General features: G+C 37.0%; 1 protein-coding gene across 1 annotated transcript; it reads left to right on the top strand.

The window, feature by feature from the left end:
* The first annotated feature begins 1,209 nt into the window (after positions 1-1,209).
* On the top strand, positions 1,210-25,934 carry NCAPG (non-SMC condensin I complex subunit G). The gene is made up of 21 exons (XM_054295581.1): positions 1,210-1,320; positions 1,933-2,142; positions 2,996-3,224; positions 4,609-4,754; positions 5,663-5,747; positions 8,997-9,189; positions 10,655-10,804; positions 12,969-13,109; positions 14,092-14,215; positions 14,882-14,971; positions 15,123-15,302; positions 15,753-15,863; positions 16,392-16,511; positions 18,029-18,262; positions 18,589-18,770; positions 21,411-21,585; positions 22,026-22,187; positions 23,009-23,180; positions 24,227-24,313; positions 24,724-24,799; positions 25,637-25,934. Exons 1-21 carry the CDS (start codon positions 1,210-1,212, stop codon positions 25,758-25,760), a joined length of 3,102 nt encoding a protein of 1,033 aa, XP_054151556.1. The 3' UTR covers positions 25,761-25,934.
* Positions 25,935-26,653: the final 719 nt, after the last annotated feature.

Here is a 26,653-nt window from a genome sequence, read left to right as displayed (position 1 = left end):
TAAAGACCCCCGGCCTTGTTTCGTTAATTGTGTCATTAAATGCTCACCGAACATTCCGTAACAGTAACGCAGCTCTGGGCCTTGAGCTGAGTTATTTTTCCTGTTTTTAATGAGATACTGAGATAATGAGGCTTATTACTCTTCTCAAGTTAAAGGATTTCTGGGAAAGCATTAGGTTCACAACAAACGCTTGCAAACTTGGGGGAAATTTCCACTAAAAAGGGATTCAGTGCGGAAGGAGCACAAATGGGTATTGCCTCCGTGTGTCAATGAGCTTCCATTACTTACACAGCGGCTGAGCTCTCTCAGGTCGCTGCCGCACATGCTTCAGTTTACGGAACCCCTCTGTATTTACTTTCCCTGGTGCTCACGTCCGGAGAGGACTCTGGAGAGTGGCTCCGGGCGGGTTTAAATCTTTTAGCGAACGTAATTCACGAGGCCCTCAGCCGCAGGCGGGTTGGTACCGGGAATAGGCTTTGGAACAGCCGCAGGGCCACCGCAGCCCCGCACGGCCCCAGCCCGTCCCTCTCCCTCCCAGCCCGCCTTGAAGGGCTCGGAGCACAAACCCCATGAGGAGCAGCCGCGGGAGTTGGGGATGTAAAGCCTGGAGGAGGTTCAGGGGGACCTTATCACTCAACTACCTGGAAGGAGGCTATAGCCAGATGGGGTCGGCATCTGCTCACAGGCAACCCGACACAGGACCAGGGAAACATAGTGCGCCACCTTAAGGCAGGCGTTAGGACGAATTTCTTCACAGCAAAGGCGATTAGACGGAGTGAGTCTTCACAGAAAGGTGAGTGGGCTGTCCAGGGAGATGGCAAAGTCACCATCCCTAGACGTGTTCAAGAAATGACTGGACGTGGCACTCAGTGCCATGGTCCAGCTGACACGGCAATGTTCGCCCACAGCTTGGACTGAAAGACCTCAGAGCTCTACCCCAACCCATTCCGTTCTATGATTGTGTAGAAATGGCGACGCTCCGCGAGCGTTCCAGGCCAACGGCCGCCATTGGCCGCCCGCCATCGCCCGCCCCGGCCCGGCCCCCGCCCCGCCTCCAGCGCGCGGGCACGGGCGCGCGCCCGCCCAGCCCTCTCGCGAGATCGGGAGCGGCTCCCGCGCCCGGTTTGAAGCTGCGCGCGCGGACGCCGTGGCCGTTGCTGGCGCGCGCGCGGGGCTGTGAGGGGTCGGTGCCGCAGCCGCTCCTCCGCCATGGGAGCCAGAAAGAAGCTGCTGCAGGTCCAGGAGGCCTTTCAGCTGGCCCAGAAGCCTCACCAGAACCACGCGAAGCTCGTGGTGGCTCTGAAGAGCACTTATGCTCAGGTACGGCTGCCCTCGGGCGGCCCGGCGCGGCGGGAGCTGAGGGCCCCAGCGGCTGCTCCTCTGGTCCTCCGGGGGCAGGGGCCGCCTCCGCAGTGTTCCCCTAAAACGAACACCAGTGTGCCTAAGGAGAGCCCGCGACTTAAAAACAAGCAAACAAACAAAAAGAACCCCCCAAGCCTCTCTCAAAAAGCCCACCCAAATGCCGCAAAGTCAGGCTGCTGAACTATTCTGTCTAGTTGTCTCCTGCGAGCGCGGCGGTGAGAGCTGCCCGCGGGTGCTGGTGGTGCCGCGGGAAGGTGTGAGGGTGTTTAGATGCTCGAGGTGTGGCTGTGACACAGGATATAATGGACGGGCTGTCATTGTTGTCCTGGAATCTGTCGGCCGGGTGGAACCCCCGATTGCAATGTGCCTGCTGTGTAATTAATTTATAGCAAAATACTCACTGAGGGAGGCACGACAGCGGATGTGCCCCGACCGCTGGCTGTAGCCCTTTAAAAATTTCAATTGGAAGCTGTCAATTGTAAGCCCACTTACTTTATTTTTCTGTGGTACAGCTTTGAAAGATGAACCGGATAGTTATCTTTTGTTGTGGTTTGATTTTTTTTTTCCCAGTTGGATGATAAAGAAAGCTTTAATGAAAAATTCATTCACTTCCTCAAGTATGCTATGATAATCTACAGGCGGGAACCAGCAGTGGAGCGAGTGATCAATTTTGCAGCTACATTTGTTACTTCATTCTATGAGACGGAGAAAAAAGATGGTAGTGAGGAGGAAGAAGAAGATAATTTACTTCTGAATTATGTATTTAAATTTTTGCTTGAGGTACAGTTAACATTTATTCTTAAATGTCTAATGTTTCTAACATAGAAAATGGAAACTTTTTGCAGTGGGAAAAACTTGCTGCTACCTGACAAAACTTACAAATTAGAACTTAAAAAGTGAAAGCAAAACAAAGCTAGTGCTTGACACCATCCCCATTCCCCCAACACAAAAAGATCCACCACATCACACATAATAATCCAACAACTGGATTTCAAAATTTGAGCCTTTGAGAAAAATGGAAGTTCTCCTATATGGCTATCAGGTATATGTATAAGCATGAAAGTGTGGGAGTGTGGTGGAAATTAATTTATACCCTTCCTTTGATAACAAAAATATTAAAAGATCTTCTATACAACTGTGGTTGGCATGTGTATTATTCCTTTCTGCTTACTGCAAGTGTTACATAGAAACAGAAACAGTTCCAACAGCATGAACACACGAATAGAATTACATTTTCCTAAACTATTGATTTTCCATGGTAAGATTATGGATCAGGATAACTAACCATAATTGCTAATGTGTTTTTTTCCTTCTAATGTTTTGTGGAGGCAGAGCAGTAAGCTGGCTAATGCACTGCAGGCTGCATGCAGTGGTCAGCGTGCTGCTTCCTTTGGGAAGGCACTGCTGATTTTCTGGAGTCACTGGTCCAGGCAATGGGCTGTAATTGCTTTTCAGTTCTGTGACTTTTTGAGATTAAAAAGCAAAATTAAATTGGAAAAGCTTTTGAAACATAGAAGTGCATATTTCATTTATTGTGTAGAATATTAGGCAGTTAGATGTGCGTATTAATAGCCTTATGATGGAAATGAGAAAAATGTGATTATAAAAATACCTTTTTTTTTCTTTCCCCAAGTCTCACAATGCCAACAGCCATGCAGTGAGGTTTCGAACCTGTCAGCTTGTTAATAAGATTTTGGGAAATATGCCAGAGAATGCTGAGATTGATGATGACTTATTTGATAAAATTAATGGAGCTATGCTGATTAGACTTAAAGATAAATTTCCAAGTGTGAGAATTCAAGCTGTCTTGGCCCTGTCAAGACTTCAAGATCCTAAGGATGAAGCCTGCCCTGTTGTTAATAGTAAGTAGTATTGGTCTTTCTCTTTTGTCTAATTTACATTGCTTTAAAGTATTTCAAAGCTTTTTTTTTTTGAGCATTGAATAAGTGGATGTTTGAGGGTAATCTTGTAATAATACATAAACTGTGAAACTTTGCTAGAGGAGTTGGAAGATGCAAGATGTGTGTTCAAGGGGAAGGGACAGCTGTTAGGAGAGATCTGCTAGACAGTCATACTGGGCTCAGGCTGCTCTGGGCTGAATGTAGAAGTAGGCTTGTGAAAATGTGTTGGATACTAGAGTGGAGGTACAATACATGTTTATAATTTATAATATAAAGGTGTAATTCAGTTCTTGCCCTCTAAGAACCCTTGGGTACTGTTAATTGAATTAGCACAAAACTCTTAGTAGAAATGATAGAGAAAAACTATTGTCTCAAATTTTGATTGCTTTTCTAGAAGAGATCAGCATCTCTGCAAGGCAGGGATCTTGATGATGTTTGAGGGTTTCTTGGTGTATTGTATCATTCTTGCCTAAGTTTCCATTTCCTTTGCCTCAAGGTAGACAGAGTGTACGTAAATTGTGCCCTGATTAATCTTTACATATTGCCTTTTATGAAGAATTACTGAATTGGGGGTTTCTGTTAAGGGAGCTTCTTTTAAATTTTATTTTCTATGTGATGTTTATAGGTTACTTATTTAGGAGCACATAAATTCCATAGTAAGTCATTGTCTCACAGAGCAAGAGGAATTTGTGTATACTGTGATTAAACTAAATTTATAGTTGCCTTGAATTTTGAATAAGGTTATTTTGAATTTTTATTTATATTATATTATATTATATCATAATATATTATATTTTTAAATATTTTAAAATATTTATCTATTTATATTTATATTTATATTTATATTTATATTTATATTATATATATTATATATATATTCAAAATTATAATTTTGAATAAGGTTTGAATATAATAAAAGAGCTTGAGCAATATGAGGGATTTACTGTAAGAGTTTTGGTAGGCTTAATGGAGATTGCAGTTTTCCATTCATAGGAAAAATTGAGGATCTACTTCAAAAGATAATGAAAAGGTGCAACTAGTGAATAGAGGTCTTACAGAGCCAAGATTTGGAAATGTTTTATTTTTCTGCTAGTAAATGACAAAGTGCTTATTTATGGGTGGGATCTAGAGCAGATATTTTTGGAATTATTACCTGAAGATCTTACTTATGATTGCAAATATTGTTTCTTTTGACATCGTAGCTCAGCATGTAGTTATCTTAAAATCTTGCAGGAGAGGGGTTTTGGTAACAGCTGCTGGTTTGTTGGGTTTTTTTTTTAATATTTTCTGGTTTTCTATGTTTCAAACTCATATGAAAGCATTATGATGACAATTTTATTTTCAGTTTACAGCACATTGCTGGAAAATGATTCCAACTCGGATGTGAGACGTGCGGTGCTGTCGTGTATCGCTCCCTCAGAGAGGACCCTGCCCATAATTGTAGGCCGCACCATGGATGTGAAGGAGGCTGTCAGAAAGCTGGCATATGAGGTAAATGGGCTCACTTACCATTCATTTCAAAGGCTGACTTAGGAAAAAGGCTTGACATCTTTTATTATATTTCACTTACCACTAAGAACAGTTAAATACTTCATTGACCAAAATTTTGAAGGGTGTGATTTAATACAAGTTTTCTAGTTTAAACTGCTGAACTTGACTGTAGAACTTTCTTGATGGAATTTACTTGTGTGGTAGAATTTGTCTGTTGAAGATCAGGTAGTAACAGTATCAATTATGTATGCAGTCAGTTGTTTTTCCTCTATGCATTTTGTCATTGAAGCAAATTTGCTTCTCTGTTATTATGTAGTGGATGTTAGGACCACAGCAGTAGTGAAAAATGGCGTGGTTTTGGTATTGCAATTTTGGGAAGTATCAACCATTATTCATGTTTGCATGCAGAGGTAAGAAATATGCTAACATGTCTGTTTCTTATGCAGGCATCTTATGGGAGATCTTGAAACAAAGTGTTCAATTTTTTCACACAGAACTGTCTTCTGCTTTTTAAATCTTAGGTTAGATTGGTTTTTTCAACGGAATCTCTGTGTTAGTGGCTTTTTAAGAAAAGTACTTAGTTCTGTAATTTATTGTAGGTATTCATCACCTTGCTCACATTAAAGAGAGGATAATTTTCATGTCCAGATGTTGCATTCAAGCAGAGCTGATAAGCTTCTAAGCTATGTGTTAATTTTATTGCTTATTTTACTTTACATTTTCTTCCATGCACAAGGATCTGATAGTTAATTGTTGGTACAGTACTGTTGGTATAGGTATTAGAGGTTTCTATTGATTTAGGATTTATGTGGATGGTTAAAACTCTTAGGTGTAAAACCATAGGTAGGTAATGGGATCATTTGTTATCAAATGTGGAAATGTATTTTAATGTCTTAATATTTTTCAAGGTTTTGGCTGAAAAAGTTCACATGAGAGCTCTGACAATAGCACAGAGAGTTAAATTGTTGCAACAAGGACTTAATGACAGATCTGGTAAGAGATCATAAGTTTCTTAACATCTTAATACTAATGTTTAAGAGAGAATACTTTATGATAGTAAAATGTTGGGGTGCTGGATGCAGAAGCTGGGATGGCAATAATAAGGAGCCCAAAGGGATTAATGAGGTACCAGGAAGTGTTTAGACACATGAAATCTGTTTGCTGCTTTGTTTTTCCAGGCCCTTTATAGTAAACAAACCAGAAAAGAATTGCACTTTCAAAAAACCTGAAAGCCAGTGAGCTTCAATAGGACCAAATGCTATTAAAATAAAAAAAAAAAAGTAATTAAACACAGAATTAGAAAAAGTTAATTATTTTGGTGTATTTGGAAATGTTACATTACAGATATTTTTGTAACTAATAAATGTATTAAATAATTTAAATATGAACATTAATATCAGTTTGAAAATATTTCCTATGTGCTTTCAGAGAGAAATCTTCTCAGCTGGTTAATTTTTTGTTTAACTAGCTTGAGGTTTTTTTTTTAATGAATCTTTGACCCTTATTCATTTCACCATGGGGCAGCTTTATTCTTTTTGATGTCTTTTGTACTGTATCACTCTACAGACAGAGCCATTCAGAATGTACCCATAATTGTGTGTCATGGTGTTGCCAAAAGATGAAATCATCACCTGCATCTGAGCAAGACAATTTTGGCCTGCCTATGTAGAACTCCCTTTTGGTTTTTTTGTTTCAGCAGCAATTGTATGCATGAATTTCACAATAGAAGCTACCAGTTTTACTGAGTGCTGATGTGTAGTCTCCCTACTTTGATTGAAAAGGCTGCACTGAGTTGAATTTTACTCTGAGAATTTCCCTTGCTGAATGATGTGCTGCTTGGGAATTGTGAGAATTATGATCTATGTGGATATTCACTCACAAAACAAGAGTGAAGTACTGGGTACTAGAGCTCTTTAAGGTGTGTTGTGCATGCATGTGTTTTTATTGATCTGCTGTTATTTTTGGCTATTTTTGGGGATCATATTCTGTTCTTGACAGGAAAGGAAGAGACAATCATCTGACTCCTTTTTATGCTGTGTAGAACTATGCTTTAAAAGACCACCTCCTTCTGTAGAGGAGGTTTTAGTCACCTTGCCCCACCTATGCTGAATTGGTCTGTAGTAGCTTACAGAAGTTTGCCATGTTCTGTTTCTGAAGTCCAGCACTGAAAAACCCATGTTCTGAATTACTGTTTCTTATTGATACACTAGTTTTCTGTTTTATCTAACTAGTTGCTGCTTGTCTCCTGGCTGCCCCCACTCCCCCAGTAATCCTTGGTTTTCAGAGATACTTCTTAGGATGAATGCATTTTTCTTAGTAATCTTTCCAAACTGGGGAGGAAATTACTTTCCCTAACTTTTCATGTGATCCTTCACTGGTAAGGAACAAATACTTGTTGTGTTCCTTTAAAGAAAAAGTACAGCCTTTCTATGTGACCTATTTTTTGGTGACAGTGATGAATTCAACATAAAGAAGTATCTTCTTTTATGATTCAGGACAGATACTTTCTTAGTGTCTGTCTCCACCTTAGGATGGTTTTACATCCCAACTGTTGAGGACATTTTCTTGACATCTAGAATCACAGGGTATGTAACATCTGCCAGGGTGTGTAGTTTGACTGATGTCACATGTTCCTGGCCAGGTAGGATTGTATTCCACATTGGCTATTCTGTATTGCAAATCCTGTGTCTCTGAAAGATACATATATCTTTGTTGTGAAGGATATATGTATCTATTGAATTTGCTTATCTGGGTAACTCCTGAGGTAACAAGTGAGGAACCTGCTCATTCCAGGTACCGACACTGAAATTTTGGATGTTTTTCCATATTGGCTTTAGAACAAGGACTTATAATTAGATGAGATGTAGATACATAATGCACATTCTGCTTAGGTATGCTTTTCAGGGTGAGTTCAGCTCTCATTGTACTTTATTTTACTAGTTTATGCTTTTCACCTTCTTGGAGAGGTTTCTTATCCTTAGGATCGTAATTTAGCTTTTTCAAGGCCTTTTTACAGTCCTTTTTGAACTGTAAACTATATTTAACTGCAGCATTTATTATCATGAGTTACATATAAGAGGAGAGATGGATGTTGTCAGTGTGTGTGGATTTTGTTTCCCTTATACTGGATATTGTTTTCTGAAAGAGCCTAAGAGCAAAATTGTTTTGCTCCTTAGTTATTATGTTTTTATCTCCACCAGACACTTAGCCTTTCAACTTCCCTGCTTAAGCCTAGGTGAATGCATTAAAGATGCATACATTCTGGATGTTCCCATAAATATTTTTTCATTGATTAAATAGTACTCTCTTGATCCAGGAATTGTTTCTTGTGGCAGTGGTGAGTAGGGAGTTAATGTATCATATGTAAACTTCATAATCCATTCACATAATTGAAATAGCATGAGAATTCTGTGTGTCAATTCTCATGTAGTATCCTGCCTCCAAAAGTGGTGACTCCTGAAACAGAGCAAGTATGTAACAATGCTTACCAATGCAGAATGTTTGGGACTGGAGCATCTCTGTTACAAGGACAGGCTGAGGGAGCTGGGCCTGTTCAGCCTCCAGAAAACTGGGAGGGGACCTCATGCATGTCTGTCAGTGTGTGAAGGGAGGGTGGCAGGAGGATGGAGCCAGGCCCTGCTCAGTGCTGCCCAGCAATAGGAAAAGACACAAGGTGCAGAGAGTGATGCACACAATGTTCTGCCTGAACACAAGGAGGATTTTCTGCACTGTGCAGGTGACCTTGCACTGGAACAGGTTGCCCAGAGAGGTTCTGGAGTCTCCCACACTGGAGATATTCATGAATTGTCTGGATGCAGCCCTGTGCCATGTGCTCTGGGATGGCCCTGCTTGTGCAGGGAAGTTGGACCAGATGACCCACTGTGGTCCCTCCCAGTCTTACCTACTCTGTGATTCTGATTTTGAATATTTCTTCTACAGGAGTTTGTGGTTTGTAGGTTTTCTGGGTTGAGATGCTGTCTTTAAATGTAAAAGTTTATTGGATAGAGGTTTTTTTTTTCTAATTCCTTGTGAGGGAAAAGTTACATTGCCTCAAAAAAAGGGTGTACCCCAGGTAGTTCTTGCTCAACAGAGTTTTTCTTTATTTAAGGTAATCTTAAGTTTAACTGTATAATAGCTTCTTTTGCAAAAAGACTTCTATAGAAAAATGTTTTATGAAAGTATGTTTAAAACTTGATATTTTTTAAACTTTGTTTTAAACTGTTTGAATTCCTGTATTATTAGATGCTGTTAAGGAGGTAATGAAGAAGAAGCTACTTCAAGCCTGGTTACAGTTCACTGAAGGGGATGTTTTAGAATTGCTTCATAGACTGGATGTAGAAAACTGCCCAGAAGTGGCCATCCCAGTACTAAATGCTATGTTTTCATTATCTCCACTTCATGACATCGTTCAGAGCTGTAAAAACCTTGATAGCAGGTATGCAGAGCATTCTTCATTTCCAAAAGATGAGTGTTTTCCATGAGAATATAAAACTAAATTCCTTTTAACCTCTCAAGATACTGGCACGTTTCCTCTGTAAGAAAGTTATTTCACTATTATTGATGCTCTTTAAAGCCAGACAGGCCCACCTCTGATTTCAAAACATCTGTCCTGCTACTAACCATAATGCAAGGCACTTCATGTCATACTGTGCATTTTCTCCCATAATAACAGACTAAGACTTTGCTATTGCTTTTTAATCAGTGACAATTTGTCATTTAATTTCATCATCTGAGATTGGACTCCTACCACACTTCAAAATCTTTTCATTCTGATTGATCTGACTTTGGTCCTGAGCAAAATGAAGCTTCCATTCTGAAAAACTGGGCTAGAGAATTTTTTAAGTACCAGATCTCTTAGACTAATGACATTTTGAAAAGTAAGTCCAATTAGTCAGTTTATAATGAAGCTTACATTAATTTAATTTATGGAAAACACTAGGATTGTTTTTGTATGAAGTTTCTGAGTACAGCTTGAATGATGGAGTATCAGAATGATAAATGGTTAGATTGTTTAAGTCTGTGATTTCTGTTTGTTAAATTTACTTTTAAATAAAGACCTGTCAGATTAATGAGAATCTGTCAAAAGGTCAGTTTTCATCTACATGTTGCCTTAGGTGTTTTTGGCTGGGTTTTTTGTTTTGTATGTGAGCAATCTAAAGCAAAACCAAAATTGTTGATAGTTTATAAGCAAAATGGGATTCAAGGGAGTAAAAAGTACCACTGCAGAGTCTTTTCTGTTCTGAGGTAGAATTAATGCAGAACTCAATGTTCTGCTTCAAAAACAAAGATTAATTTCCATGCTTGGCATGAAAAATACTATGGATCTAAAAAGGAGTGGGGTTTCATGATGGATGATCTGTGTATGAAAGCAGGTGGATGAGGAGCTTACAGAGTTGCTGAGAAAAAGTTGTATTAGATTTTGCATTTGACATACTGTGATTGCTACTCCACTGTTGTCTCAAGATCTTGTATTAAGAATGGAAGAAACAATTCAGAGAAGCTGAAAAAATATTTCAATGCTGTTTTGCATTTCTGTGGATTAGTGGTGTTCAGTTTTCCAGACTTGTGCAGGGATAACAATGTTTCATAAAGTACCTGCCTGGTTGCTCTAGGAGGTCTGAAGGGTTGGGCACAATGTTTCTGCAGACTGGTGTGAGCAGCCTTGAGTTACAATACCGGGAAGGGCAGTGTAGGGAATGGCTTGGGCAGCTCTGTGTCCTCAAGAGACAAGGAGTTATTTTTCTCAATCTCTAACTATTTCTGTGGGGAATACCTTTGATGGAGTTTTATTTGCATTTTAGGAAATAATATTTATTTCTTATTTTCTCATACTTGTGTGTATTTATTGTTTTAGACTCTTTTATTCATCTCTGCATATTGCTTTTTTTATTTTTGTTTAGAAAGTTGATTCCAGTGGAGGATTTAACAGCTGAGAATGTGTTATATTGGAGATGTCTTTGTGAATATCTAAAATCAAAAGGTGAAGAAGGTGAAGTTTTATTGGAAGAGGTGTTGCCAGAACCAGCTATATATGCAGATTATTTATTGAGGTACATTGCATTTAAAAATGAATCTCTTACCACTAAAGTAGATTTTTATTTTTAAATTAGAGAATATTTATTTTATTCAAGTGTTCAGGTATCCTTCAAACCCAAAGCTGTGCTTGAACAGAGATTTTAGCATTTCTTTGCTTTTTTGAAAAGATTTTTGAGAGATTTTTTCAAGCTTGCAGAAATTGACACTTCTTCCAGTGTTGTCATTTGTGAAAATAAAGTAAAATTTTGCTGCTGTCCCTAAGAGAAGCATTTTTGAATTGCAACTTCCCTCTCTTTTGCCTGCTTAGGCAGGCATGCTTCCTAAAAACTTATGTTTGAAGGCAGTGACAGAGCTGCCAAATGAGCAGTTACAGAACAGTTATTTAACTGGAGGGCACAGGAGGATGGAAATGAATGTTTTGTTCATACAATGTTTTTACTCAAGCAGAGAATGGCAATTGGTTTTTTATTGACGGGGTGTTAATGTAGTAGTTTTGGTTGGTTTTTTTGTTTTGTTTGTTTGGGGGCTTTCTTGGCTTTTTTTTTTTTTTTGTCTTCTTTAGTCTTAACATAAATTTTGGGATTCTTTAGTCTTAACATAAATTTTGAACAGAGTTTGCTTCTGAGCATGGATAATGCTGGGAAATCTTAACTGATGTGTTGTACCTGTAAAATAGTTAATCTTCCTGGAATGATAATAAATCAGATCTGCTGAAAAATGCATTGTATTGATGGATGTTTCCAATTAAAAATATGCATATTCTTTTCTCACTGTACTGGGTGTAGTATACTGGTAGTGATTACAGAAGTCATTGCTACTTTTCAGTGTGGAATGTGTTTACATGTTTCATAAATATTTAATAAAAGAAGCATCTGTGCTTCCTTAGTTTGGAAATGTATATCCAGTCTGGTGGATATAAATTTATTCATTCATTATTCATTTTACAGTCCATGAAACATTTATTTTCCAAAAAATCTGTTCTTTCAGAGAACATTTGTTCTGTTTTCATCCAGTCTTACTCAAAGTGCCTTCAGTTACACTACTCTTCAGGGTGAGGCTAAAATTAATCAGGTTTACTAGTAATTGTTTATGGTATCAACTGTTAAACCTCTCATTGCTGAGCTGTTTCAGGTATGATTTTCAGTTCTCAGTTTCTGGTGTACAGAGCACAATTGTGCAGTGCCCTCTGAGGGTGTTGGTCAGGAGGAGCAGGAACATGCTGGTCACTGGGACTTCAGGAAAAAGCAGATTGTGAGCTGCATTTCCATATGCACTGTTACCTGCTGCAGGTTATTATTCAGTGATCAGAAACAATTTTCATTTCAGATCTTCTTAAATAGTAGTTACGTGTGAAGTTTTTTGTCCTAAATTTGAAGAAATTGTAAAAATTTGCTAAAAATAACAAGCTGTTACTGAAAAGTATCTACAAAGCTGAGGTAGAAAAAAGCGTATTTTTCACAGCTCATGTCAATGTTTGAATTGTATTTTATGATATTGAATTTTGTACTTGATGTTTCACTTCACATTTTCTGAACATGCAAACTCTCACTGATAGATAAAATTTTGATAGAAAAACAATTGAGTCTAGAAGAAAAGAAATGGAACAAACTGATGACACTTTCCATGCTATATGGCTGAATGTATCTGATAACAGATTATTATTCTGTGATGACATATTTAATCAGATTAAGACATCACTGTACACTTCCATGATTTTCTTGTATTTTGTCTTGTAGACAATATAACAATTCTGAAATTGTAAAAGATACATTGTACCTAAATATGCAGAAAATAGTAAGAAAAATGGTGTATCTATACATTTGTTCCTAAGATGTTACCTTTATGCATTTTTACAGAACTGAAATCACATGTTTCCTATTGTATTGCATTCACAAAAGGGATTTCTTTATTTAAAGTGCATTATTTTGAAACTGTACATTATTTGGTGTAAATAACTTCCCGAAAAATAATCCATGAAAAGAACACAATCATTCATTTTTAAGATTTGTACCTAACGTAAGCACTTGTTTTTACAGGACACAGAAGTGGTGGGATTTTTATTGGGTTGGAGCAGGAGTGGATATTTGGATTTGTTTGGAGTGTATTTATTTATTTACTTATTTATTACTGTCCAACAGTGAACCTGAATGTAATTATATCTCTTCTGTTTGGATTCAGTTATCTTCAAAATATGCCAATTCTCAGTGAAGAACAAAAAGAAGACTTTAATTGTTTTGAAAACCTGATGACAAAAGAATTCATAGGCCAGCAACTGATTCTAATCATAGGCTGCATGGATACCATGGAAGAGGGAGGAAGGTAAACTTAAATATCAAATTTGTGTTACTGAGCTTAAGGCACTCATGCCTGAGGACAGGTATAGAACCTCTGCTTGGAAAAGAACCTGATCAAGCAGACAAAATACATTTCTAATGCTAGCTGGAATAGAAAGCAGTCTCCTTAGTGGAATTGGTCCCAACATTGTGCCACATATTGTCTGCTTACTTTTATGGAAATGTAAGTTCTAATTCTGATTCAGCATTGTTAGGGGAAAGAAATTCAGTTGTTTTTGTAATATATCATTGAGATTATGAAATTACAAAACTGCTTATTTGGAGTATAGTATGTAAAAAATAAAGGGAGAAAAATGTATTGCTTCACAACAGATGACTTGTAGCAAGTAACCTGTTTGTTTCTTATGTTTTTAAGCTATAATCTGCTAAGGCCTAAAAGGCTGCAAATATCTTAGATGCCAGGCTAAATTGTGTTAACTGAGTCATTCTTATAATTTTAACAGTCTTTTGGTGTGAATTAAGAAGAGCAAATGAATTTGAAAATTCATACCATCTCAGGTATTTTGTGAAAACTTAGTTATGATACTATAAACACAGCAGTAATTTCAGACTCTCACTGGAATGTGTCAATGTGTGCCAGACTGGCAGGAAAGTTTAAGTTGTGTTTTTCTTTCTTTTTTTTTTTTAAGTTTCAGTCAGATATTTTCCATGAAAGCATTCTGCAGTATTGATACTGTTTCTGCTGGTATGACTTTTCGTTGGACGGTAGAGACATATGATTAAAAAATTCAGCATTTTCTAATCAAAAGAAAACAGGTAAAATCAGTAAAAGACAAGCATTGCTAAGTAAGAAGATACATTTGGCAGTTAATGTAGCTATGGAGAAAAGTTTCATACTGTATTATGAAATCTTCATCACAATATCTCCAAGTTGGTAGGATAGTAACTCTTATGTCTTCCATTTGCTTGAATAAGCAATCATTGTTTTTTTATTTCCTCTAATCCAGAAAGCATCTGCTAGTTATTTTACAAAAGATTCTCATTTTACCTTCAACTTCAGCAGCACTTATCCCTCTGCTTGTTGAAAGATTGCTCAGTATTGTTAAGGATGAGGACAGAAGGATTCAAATTGTAAGTAACTGTAAAAGCTTGTTTTCTAGTCTCTGTCTTCCCCATAAATCAAACAGCCTTTATGAAGCATTGTAAAGGAAATATCAGTATTTAAATATTGTCTCCTTCCCTCTTGGGTTTTTTTTGGCTTGTTGGGGTGGTTTATTTTGTTTTGGTTTTTTGTGGGTTTTTTTGGTTGCTGTTTGTCATTTTGGTTTTAGGCATAGCTGCATTTTGTGGTTTTCTAGGGAGCTTTATGTTTAAAGATGTGACTAGTGTTGTAAATGCAGTCCTCACACTAGGAACGTGTTACACTTCAGTGGCCTGTTCCAGAATATTTTATTGTATTAGATGCAAAGTGTTTTGACAAAAACATTCAAAGTGAGGATGGTGTAGATTTCCAGGTTTCATACTTCTCTTCTTTCCTGTGAACTCAGATAGGTGCTTAAGGTCTTTTAGTTCCTTGCTTACCCAGCTGGATGGGAAAAAATGGGATTGAAATGTGCTCATGGTAACATTATGTGTTTTCAAATTGAGGATTATTTACTGGGAACCAGCTGATAAGAGAAACTGCTTGGATGTGGAATACTTTTTCAGAAAGATAACATTTTAAATTTGGAAAAGTGAACTGCTTAGTATATATCTGAACTGCAATTAATGGCACTAATATACTGTTTGTAACAACAGATTGCAGAAATTATATCAGAAGTTCGTGAGCCAATTGTTGCAATTGACCAGCCTATTGATGCTGCTGAAATAAGAAAGCGGGAGCTTAAGGTGAGATTTTAGTTCATAATAAAAATATTTTTTTAAACTTAATCATCCAGAGTTTTACATAGTAGGTTAACATTGGCTAGTGTCAATAGGGTATCACTGGCTAATACTACAGAGGTTGCTATGTTCATTTACTTTTTACTTTGTATTTCAGCTGGCTGAAATAAAAGTGAAGCTTTTTGAAGCAAAACAGGCTTTGGAAGAATGCATTACTCTTCAGGATTTTAACAGAGCATCAGTATTAAAAGAGAAAATAACTGAGTTGGAACAGACAAAAAATGATCTTATAAAAGCAGCAGAGCAACCTGAAATTAAAGAAACCCGTGTGGAGAAGGTCTCTTCCCTTCCTGTATTCCTAAGTGCTGGTTATGTTTTAAAATTTATTCTTAATTTTAAAAGAAAGTGTAGCTTGGCCTTGTCTAAAATACATTTTAAAAATTGAAATCAAACATTGATGGTATTAGTATTCTTCTTCTGCAATTATAGAAGCCAATAGTATGTTCTAACAAAAGATAAATTATATAGAAGCTGATGGTATGCTCCAGAAAAAACAAATTGCAGTCTTGTTCTTACTCTTTTTACTCTTAACTAACTGAAAATATAAAAAGGAATTGATTTTGATCATAGCTTACAGACAGATGATGACAAATATTCTTGCACAACACATGTGTAATGGACAGGGAAAGTTTATTTGGGTAGGGTCAAATTGATTAGTGGCCCCATTCTCATCATAGCCACCATTTGTATTACTAATGTTTTTCTCTTTTCCCTGGCCAACTTGAAGAATGATCCTGAAACCCTGTTGAAGTGTCTGATGATGTGCTACGAGGTTCTGAAGATCATGTCTCTCTCTAAAGGCATCAGTCCAACCATTAATGAAATCATTCAATCTCTGGTACGTAGGAATGCAAAATAACTTGACCTCCTTAGTAAATGCAAAAATATTAAATTATGCCATTGCATTGTTCATACTGTATCTAGTCTGGTTTTTTGTGTGGATTTTTACAATTGTGTCCTCAAAACATCAAAGTGGCATCTGTATTTCATAACTTGGAACTGTGTATTGTTTCTCTGCAAGAATGTTAATGTCTTTTATGAAGAGATGTTTAGGCTTGTTGTTGTGTGTTGGTTTTGTTGTTTCCCAGAGTGATCAACTCAATTTTGTTTGAAAACAAGTATTTTTTAAAAACAAATACAAAGCAAAACACTCATGTGACTTTTGCCATTATTTTCTTGCTGATTTCAAACAACATATTCAATCTGCTTCTGTTTATATCTAGATAAACAGAGTATTTGATAGTTGCCATTTTCTAATACTGTATCAAAATAAATTATTTCTAATTTCAGGATAATATATTTTAGTAGTCAGTTTTATTTCCAGTTTATGTATTTTGTCTATAAAGTTTAATATTATTGTTTTCAGATACTTCCAGGTGTAATTAATGTGCACCCAGCTGTGAGAAATATGGCAGTTCTGTGTTTGGGCTGCTGTACTCTTCAGAACAAAGAATTTGCCCAACAACAGCTTCCATTGCTGTTACAGGTAAAATATCTGATAAGAAGTGAAATTATAGTCTTTGTGACTTAGTAAATAAATCTAGTCTTGTATCTTTAACAAGCTGTCATACATAGTAATGTTCTTTGAGAACCAGTAATTCCTCATTTTCTGAAGATCTGGAGAGCATGGTTTCCTGTAGATTTTTCTGATGTCTGATAAAATTCAGTTTATCTTGGTAGTAGCATGTTTTACCTTTGTGAAGTCACCTGTTGTCCTAAAATTTTCTAAGAATTCCTTATCTTTAAGGTCTCACTTTCTCTTCCAAATCTGGGTGAAATCTGTCATGAATTTGTTACTCAATGCAGAAAAGGGAAGCTGTAGGATTCTCTAAGCTTTCCTTGGGAAACCAAACTAAAAATGTGTCTGATGGTTTTCACACTTCTGTTGCATACTTCCTGTGATACTGGGTGTCTGATTTAAATTCTGAGTAATTAATATGTTTATATTAAGGATTGAGGAAGAGTTGTTAACTAGAGGATAAAGCAATATTCAAACCAACAAAACAATAGCATGGCCAAACATCTGTGAATATGGAGCATGTTGGATGCTGTAATATCCACAGTTCCCAACCTTGTGGTGATTGTTGTGATACCAAGCTAATTATATCCAATATGACACTTGTTAACCCTGGTTTTTGACCCTGGATTTGAGGGAAGTGTGGGTGGCAACTGTGCTTTTCTAAGAGTGTGTTCAGGCAGACATTGGAGAAAGGACAACAGGAGTTGAACTGATGTGCTTGGCTCAGACAAGATAGTAGAGTTGTAGTCATAGTAGGAGAACTTTGGGTTCCTAAAGAAGTAACATTTACTATTGTTTTTAATTTGGCTTTGAGTATGTCACATTAAAAAAAAAAGGTTTTTTGGAGAGGATTTCAGTTACTTAAGCAACTTAAATTTTTGAGTTAAGCAATCTTTCTGCAGATTGTAAATCCCACAATCTCTGTGTGGGCTGCAATCAGAAGCAGGGTGTTGGACTAAACAGATGTCGAATCTCTGGGCTAACCCATGAGGCATGGTTTGACTTGCATGTAACTTGAACTATAATACATATAGTAACCTATGTAACTTTGACTTTTATCACTCTCTTGGTCCCTGTTGTCTTTTTACATACCATGATTTCAATTAAGCTGTTCTTTTGTGTAGCTATATTTCCGTAATGCCTAACACACTGCAGCAACCACAGGCAAATAGACTTTGTTTGTCCAGTGTCTGTTTATGGGTTGAACAATAAAATTACATCTCATACATGGATGTTCACTCCATGAGTGAAATTAATTTGATTTTATGTAGTGCAAATTGCATAGGTGACTTATTTCTTAGATTGTATTATAAATTCGGGTTTAAATTTGTATCACACCTTCCTAAAGTTGGAAAATTGGTTCAAATATTATAAAAAGTTTCCCAAAATAAGCAATCTTATTAAAGGAAAAATCTTACTATGCCTAATTTCAAGATTGGTGGTCTACTGGAAGATGATATGTTTATTTTCCTTATTAAACCTAGGTGTTGCAAATAGATAACATCAAGATAAAGCTCAGTGCTTTAAAGGCAATCTTTGATCTACTAATACTGTTTGGAATTGAGCCTTTTAAAACCAGAAGAGGCAGTGACTCTCAAAGTGAAAGTGCACACATTGGAACTGAAAATGGTGAGGATGAAAGTGAAACAATAGAGGAAGAAGAGACTGCCACAGTTCACAGCCTTCTGAAGCTTCTCTCTGGCTTCTTAGACAGCACGGTAAGGAATATTATAAAATTTGCCTTAGTTTTGTTTTAAAATTATTTTTGCAGATGGCTTGTCATCCCATTAGGCTGCCTGGGAACGTTATGTGATGCAAATTGAAATTAATGGTCTATTATTAAAATACCTGTCCTAGAAAATGACTACAAGTTTGTCACTGGTACAGGCTAAGATTACCCTTGAGCAGCTTTGCGTTCTGTTTGCAGGTGGAAATATGTGAATGTAGAGAAGTGGTTGGTAAGACAGGGTACAGGCTATTGCAGTGAAGTGTTAGTGAAAACTGATGGTTGGTGTATGGTGTCTGTGATGAGCTCTTTGTTCAGTTCTCAGAGCTGAGGACAGAGGCTGCAGAGGGCATTGCCAAGCTGCTGTTCTCTGGGAGGCTGAGCAGCGCCAAGCTCCTCTCGCGGCTCGTTCTGCTGTGGTACAACCCCGTCACTGAGGAGGACACTCGGCTCCGACACTGCCTGGGAGTGTTCTTCCCTTTGTTTGCTTATGCAAATAGGTAAGGCTCTGTGTATTTGTTTGATGACAATATACATTCATCTAGCAGCTTTAGGAACCTCTTTTGGTCTTGCACTAGTAGAAATGGCACAAATGCAAATTAGACTTAGACATCTAATTCACTCTCCTATGCCTATTGCTTTGAAAGTACATAATCTCAACCTGTGACCATTCTGAAGACTTTCCATTAATAGCTTTCCATGTGCCTTCCCTTTTTTTTTCTTTCCTAAGCCTACAATTGAAACTCTTCTCAAAGAGATTGAATAAAATTAATTTAAAAATATGTGCTTTACTTATTTATGGTGTTGAGCACTACAGGTAGGCTTTGAAGTGTCACTAAAAAGTAGCTAGCAGGAATGCTTCAAAAGAAAAGCAGTTATCAAAGCAGCAGGCTGCTGGGTTGTGGTTTGGGGTTTGGTTTTGGTTTCGTTTTGAACCAAGGAATACTCCAATTTAAATTCACAGCATATTCAAATCTCCTGTTTATTTTGGTGGTGGACAAAAGAGGTAGAGAGCTTATGTAAGGGAATAAGAGCTTAAATAGCAATTCTCATCTCCTTTTACCTGCTGCTTAAAGCTTACTTTTCAGTAGCTGCTAGTGGTTTTATTAAGTTAGAACAAACAAAGTATTTATCTGCTTTTTTATAGATTTTAATTTAGGTCTATTATGACACCTAAATTAAGTTACCTTACCTATTTTTCAAACCAAATTAAATTAAATTTTTGTGGCCTATACGTTGCCACATTAAGAGGAGTAATACAAAGGGGAGTTGTCTTGAAGAGGCAAAAAAACCCTAAGCAATGTGGTGTTTGCTGTTGTCAGAAAAAAAATGAAGAAAATTCCCAATTTCTCATAGAATGGAGGTTTCCCTACTCAAAATTCTTATGAAAGTAACAGAAAAATTGATTTAATATGTTTCCACTATCTGTGATAATGAGTAATCAATTTAAGCTTTTAACATTGATAATCTTTTATTTGTGAATGTCATCTGATGCTGTGAATTTCATTCTCTTTTTTTGAGAGTTCTAGTCCCATGTATTTCCACATCATTTGTAAATGAAGCAATTTCTTGTGGCATCTCATAGATGATTGTGTTCTTGAAAAAATAACATGGTGTATGTGTTAAGCAAAAATCAGAAAAATCTGTGGAAAAAAATCCTATGTCTTAGTCTGGCTCATTGATTAGAATCTCTGTTTAGTTAGGAAATCTTATTTCTTTTCTGTCTCAAAACACTGTCTGCATCCTGGATCACAAATGGTCCATTTTAAGTTGAGTTATTTACTTTCTTCAGTGACAGATACTGTATTATTAGAAGTGAATTATTAAATACCAGGTGTAATTCAGAACTTGTCTGCAAAGTTGCCATTCAGGAAAGGAGAATTTGGGTAATAAATGAGATTTGGTGGAGGCTCATACCTAAATTTGATACTGATCTCTCACAGAATTTTAAAGTACCATTTTTTTTTCTGGGTGCTGCTCTGTTAATCTTTCCACCTGGTCACAGATTTAGTCAAGAGGCTTAGTTTTTGAAATGAAATATTTGAACTCTGAGGAAGAAATTTTGATCCTGACTGTTTAAATTATCTGTCATGTTGGAAGTGTGATGTGAGATGCTAGAATAGGGACAATTCTTATTCATGGAATGTCTTTATAGTGTATTAAACTTGCAGGCAGCATAAGAGGAGGAGCTTCTGCCTTGTGCCTGTGTGTTATTAGAGATGTTGGGGTTTTTTCCATTTACAGGGAATAATCTGAATGATACTTCAGTAATGCTTGAGCCAATATAAAGCCTTAAAGCTGCTGAAAGGGGGAGTTCTTGCTTTGGTTCTTTTGTAGCCAATTGTAGTGCTCAAAAGGATTTTTTGTCAGCTGGTTTTGCTCCATAATCCAGCAGCAAATAATCTGTTTTTTAAAAAATTACTTGCTTTCTTGGTTTTCTCCTGTAGTTATTTGGGTTCAAATAGGAAGTTAATAGAAATATCAGCAAGAGTAAAGGCTTCACTTCAACTGTACCTTGTACTTTTTGACATCTTACTTGTTAAATTGTTTTGACAAGTCTTGTTGAACCACACTTCTACACAACTTGCTGCACGACCAAGTGAAACATGATTTTTAGATTTTTAGGTTTGCTTGGCAGGAGTTATGAACTCTTCTGAGAAAAAAATCACAAGTATTTCTTCCAAAAATCCTGTTAACCACTGCATACTTTTTTTGCCAAGTTTCCTTGCTTTCTTACACAATGAGAAGTACCCCCAAAGAAATATGCTAGCAGAAAGGAGGAATGAGCAAAAAATAAGGTTAATCTATGAAAATGAATTAGAGAAATGTATTTATGGAAATTTTTTCTCTTGTCCTTCAAGATAGAACATGTCTGTATATATCAGTTTCAGTAGTCAGGATGAATATTCAAATTCTTCAGAGGAAGGAAGTGTTACTTAAAACTCCCTTGAAATACCATGTGCTAAAATTTCAAATGGTACTATGAAGCAGTTTTGATATCTTGATCTTGCTGGCTGTTGCTTCCAAGATTGGCTGCTCCCACTTTGCTTTGATTGATGTACCAGGTCAGTGAACTTTCATCATGGAAGAAAAAACTTAATTTTGTCTTATGCTACTAATATTTGACTTCATTGAAACAGGTCCAACCAGGAGTGCTTTGAAGAAGCTTATCTTCCAACTCTGCAAACTCTGTTAAATGCTCCTGCAACATCACCTTTGGCTGAAATAGATGTCAGTAATGTTTCTGAACTGTTGGTGGATCTGACCAGACCAAGTGGACTGAAATGTCAGTCCAAGAAGTCCCAGGACTATCAGGTACAATGCATTAAACTGTCAGAGAGTAGCACTTGGGGCAGATTAAGAACTACTCCCCCTTAGTTTACTGCTACCTGTCAGGGCCTCTGTGGGATTCCCAGTGCCAGCAGTTGGATTAAATGAGTGCCTGCTCAGGTAATGAAGTCTTTTAGCTTGACACTTTCTTCCTCCTTTTCCTTCCCTTTTCTTCCCCCCTATCCCAAATTTCCTGTCCCTCTTGCAATCAAAAAAATGTTAGTTGGAACTTGCACATGGCTAATTGTTTATGTTGTGGAAGATATTTATAAAAATCAGGTGGTGAGTGTACTGAAAATAGTGCATTTTTGGAAGCTGTTTGCTGTGTAAAATTAGCCAACTGTTTAAATGAGATTGTTCTCACTGCTGCCTCTTGTAAATAGTTCCCAGCAAAATTTCTGATACCTAATTTCTTTCCTTTGCAGGAGTTAACAGTGCATGATAGTTTAGCCATGAAAATTTGCAATGAAATCCTGGCAGACCCAACTGCACCAGATGTCCGTATTTATGCAAGAGCTTTAAATTTTCTCGAACTCAGTAGTTCTTCTACAGAGAATCTGCTGGTGCTGCTCAATGAGATTCAAGAGGTAGTACATAAAAAGCATGGTTCTTACTTTTTTAATCATTAGTAGGCTAATATTCTGATACCCCTAAAAATGGGCCTTTGTTTACTTTGACCATATGACTGGAATTTGCCTTCTAAACAGTTTTGAAAATTAATTTTTGAATAAGTTATAATAATCTGAGCTGATATCACTGCATAAAAAATAGACAGTATAAGCAGCTTGAAACAGTGTGCCTGACTTGATACATTGCAGTACAGTAAGTTCTTTTGTTAACTGTGGTGTAGTTATTATTTTTAAGTTAAAACAAATTTCAGTATTGAGTCTTGCAGTTTTGCAACTTATCTTTAGTTAATTATTAATGGCTGAAATTTTAAATCTAAACTTATGGTATAATGGGAAGATCATTAGCCAACATGAAAATGATGCTTGATTTAAGATGAAGTAGGAAAGGATTACAACAGTTTTACTTTGGTGCTTTTATTATTATTTAAAAAATTGAAATTTGGAAGTGTGGCACAGGAACACAATGGTATCTAGAAATGTTGGTAAGAATGCTGAATCCACGATGCGCATATCATCCAGTGATAGCTGTACTCTGTGTCCAGTTGCTTTAATTTTTTTCAGGTTTTCTTTAAGACAAATTATGAAAAAAATATGGTATTTTAGTGCTTAGTATTGATGGAGAAAGTTTTTCTTCTTTTAGCTTGACTGGTCACTTTCATATCACACAATGTATCCTTTGTGCAGTAATTTCACCTAATCCTATTAGTAAGCAAATTTTACAGATAAAAGAAATAGTTGTAAATTCAAGTAGCATTTAACATGAAATGTCTGCTCTCCAGAAAGTGGAAGATAAACCTTGTCAAAGAGCTATTGAGAAGCTCCATATGAAACTAACCAAGGGTCCCAATGTGGGCAAAAACCACTCTGGAAGAACTGAGGAAACAGGTCTGTCTGAAAGGACACAGGAAAGAGACATCACATTGTCTGAAAGTACTGTTCACAATGAAGAAGGTAATTCAGGAGGGGTGTAGCACGTGTACAATTCAATGAATTCTTTAGATATTACGAAAATAAGAAGTAATGGGACTTGGGAGGCAATTCCAGCTACTCCCCATATCACTTGTGCTCCAGCCCCTTCCCCAGCTCCACTGCCCTTCTCCAGACTCACTCCAGCAGCTCAATGTCTGTCTTGCAGTGAGAGGCCCAGAACTGAGCATGGGGTTTGATGCCTCATCAGTGCTGAGTGCAGGGAATGGTCACTGCCCTGGACCTGCTGGCCACAAAGTTTCTGGTGCCAGCCAGGATGCCACTGCTGGCTCATGCTCAGCTTACAGGCATTCAGCTCTTGGTGCTGCTCCCTTATCAGTGTCCTCAAATGGAAAATCACTGTTCCCATGCTCATGATCCTCTGATTCAGGGGACTGGGCAGCCTGAGCTCCATCAGTAATATTAAAGAATCCAGCAAATCAAGCACTGAATGGCTCTGCTTTTTTCTCTAGCTCTGCTAGTCAGGTGACTAACCATCTTCAGCAAGTGTTCATCCAGTGTTTTGTTTGGATTTTCTCCTGCTTTTACTGTACTTTCAAAAGCCCTTCTTTATTATCTCACAAAACACTGACCAGGTTCAGCTGTAATTGAACTTTGGCCTTTGGTGCCTTCTCCCCACGTGTATGAACAGAGCTCTGTCATCTTCCTGCAAAGCCTGACCTGCTGAACTTGCAGAGATCCTGCAGTTCCTTTTTCCTCTTGAGCTCCACAAAGATGTCCCTGTTCACACAAGCTGATCCTCTGTCCTGCTTGCTCAACTTCCAGCACAGTGGAAGGAGCTAAACAGTCATCAAGAATAGTTTATGTATTATTGACCTTTGCTGGGGTGGAGTTACAGCTGAGTGACATTTTAAACTTCCTGTTAGCTTTATTAGCTAGTTTCTGGTTTAAAGAAAAAGTGAGGTTCAATTGTGTGGCTTTTTAATGTAGCAGCCAAAATTTAAAATCCTGGTATTTAAGATAATCAAGTTTTAATTTATGAGTTCTGCATTTGTTATTCTGTTTAACAGAAAATAATGAAGATGCTCTTCATACTCCAGTTAATGAAGTTAAAGAAACTGCAAAATTAAGATCCACAAGAAGCAAAACTGGCAGAGGTACAGTGGCTACAATATTAGTTGTTTTTAATAAAATAATTTCATACTAAATTTTTGTGAATGCATAGATGGGAAAGCCATTCATACTCTGTTGTAGATTTACAGTTGTATTTGTTAAAATATTAAAGTTGTTTGTTCTTTGGAAATTTTTGTGCTGTTAGCCTCTCCCAATAACAGATTTCAGAAAAGAAAAAAGGACTGACTACAGGCTGGCAGATAACCCAGCCACAGCCACTGACAGGAACATACAGCTGTTTCTGTGAGAAGGAGAAAATTGTGGGGTTTTGGTTGCAGACTGCATATTTCTATGTTTAGATGCAATTTCAAACACTGAAGAAAAGTAGATACAAAACTAGTTTAAGAAAATAAATGATATCAAGATATGAAAAAAGACTTTTGCTTATACTTAGGACAGCGGAAAGCGTCAGAAGTGAGGTCTGTGAGCAGAAGAAAAACTGGTGCAAGTGTAAAACGTGGTCTTGAAAGGTAAATCCTTGTCTCCCCACCATCAAAACTATGATGTCTGTTCTAGCAAGGAAATTTAATTCAAATGCTTTTCTTTCCCAAACATATGTTTTGATATTCTCTGTTTTGAAAACACTGATAATATTTTAAGGAAAAAAATTTCTTTGAACTGGTACTTTTGAAACAGTGGCAGGTTCTGCCAAAGGAGCTTGTAATATTTTTTGAACATACCTTTTGTGTGTTAATAGATACTCTAGCTGAAAAAATTCAGATTTTTGGTTTACATTATTGCTCTTCTTCCAGTTAAATTTTTTCTGCCTTTTAAAATCTGTTCTGTGGAAGTATAAATGTGTTAAATTTAAATCCTTTTCCCCCTCACAGTTTCATTGCTTGTTGTCCAACACGTAGTTGACAAGCACCTAGAAATGACTGAGAAGTGAATTCAAGGATTTCTTCCCTTATGATTTTGCAGGATATAATCATTACAACAACATTATCTTTGTACTTTTCAGCTGTGTTCTAATCTTTCTTAAGCAAGTAATCCATTTACTGTGGGCTTTATTGTGACCAGGGTCAGTCTCTCCCATTTGCCTATTTGATGTGTTTGCTTTGATTCCATCTAATTTTGGGGGAATTTGATTCCATCTAATTTTGCTGATTTTGCAACTCCTTATCACGTGGTTATCTTTACTGATACTGCTATATCACTTGAAAATAGCAATATATTCTCAAAAAATAAAAAGTCTTTAACTGGTAAGAAGTGTTTTTGCTCTTTATGACCATGTTTCTATTTTGTTCCTATAAAAGCTCTTCAGTTTTAGTCTTTTTTACCTAACTCTTAAACAATCTGTGTTTCAGTGATCAAATTCCAGAACCAGTCCCAGTGTCAAGTTCGAGGCCTCAAAGACGAGCAAAAACTTTGGCACTGGAGAAAACCCGAATGAATCTTTCCAGACTGTTGAATGAGGAAACAGACGAGTGAAGACAGGAGAAGAAAGTTACTTTGTCAACACTGGTAGTTAACATCAGACTTGAAAATAAGATTTTTTTTCTTGCTAGTCATATTTACTCCTTTTATATGAATCATTTATAATTCTACATTTCTATATTAATTTTTTAAAAATAGATGCTTGCACTTCATGTAATTCCTGATATAAAGTCCCTCATTCATGTAATAAAAATGGATTAAAATATTACCTGAACAAAACTTGGATGTTTTTTCTTTTACTTTATAGAGAAGAATGCATCTTACCTTAAAATAGAAATTGCTGTTGGTGCTAAATATTCCATAGTTAAAGCTGTTTTGATATTTAACAGTAGCAGAGTGGTTGCTTGTGATGGCAGCAATTTTGAATGTACCTACTTTTACAGCATCTGCTTTCTTCACTTTTACAAGGTTTCATAACAGTAAAACCTGGTCAGCAGATACTTACTTACTATTCATGTTAATGTAAAAAAATAGTTGATCTTAATTGGGAATTCTGCTTTCTGCAGGTGTGTGTCCACTTAATTAAACAATGTCAAAGTGGTAGAACTGAGTAACTGATTTTACAAACCATACTGAAATCTACTGATGATGACTTTGTTATATAGAATCAGGGACGTGCTTTTAGAAAAGCATAAAAATATTTGTGGTACAAAATAAGATCTGGTAAGGAAAGGAGTATTTCAATAGGGAAGGGGCAAAAAATGAAATCTTCTAAGGTCAGTGTTGTGTCTTTTTTCAGCAGTATCCAGTTATTTCTTTGTAGCTCTGAAGTTCAGAAGGTGGGAATGGCCAGGACTGCAGAGGACAGCAGACGAAGCCGTGATCACTCCGCAGTCGCCGTGGCTGAGCAGGGTCACTGGCGCTGGAAGCGCCGCAGCTGCCACGTC

The sequence above is a fragment of the Melozone crissalis genome, unplaced genomic scaffold (assembly GCF_028551555.1).
Source record: "Melozone crissalis strain CALT ecotype California unplaced genomic scaffold, PUWL_Pcris_2 ptg000006l_1, whole genome shotgun sequence".
Lineage (NCBI taxonomy): Eukaryota > Metazoa > Chordata > Aves > Passeriformes > Passerellidae > Melozone > Melozone crissalis.
Note: the sequence above shows the minus strand (reverse complement) of the source record. Positions and strands in the feature narration are given on the sequence as shown.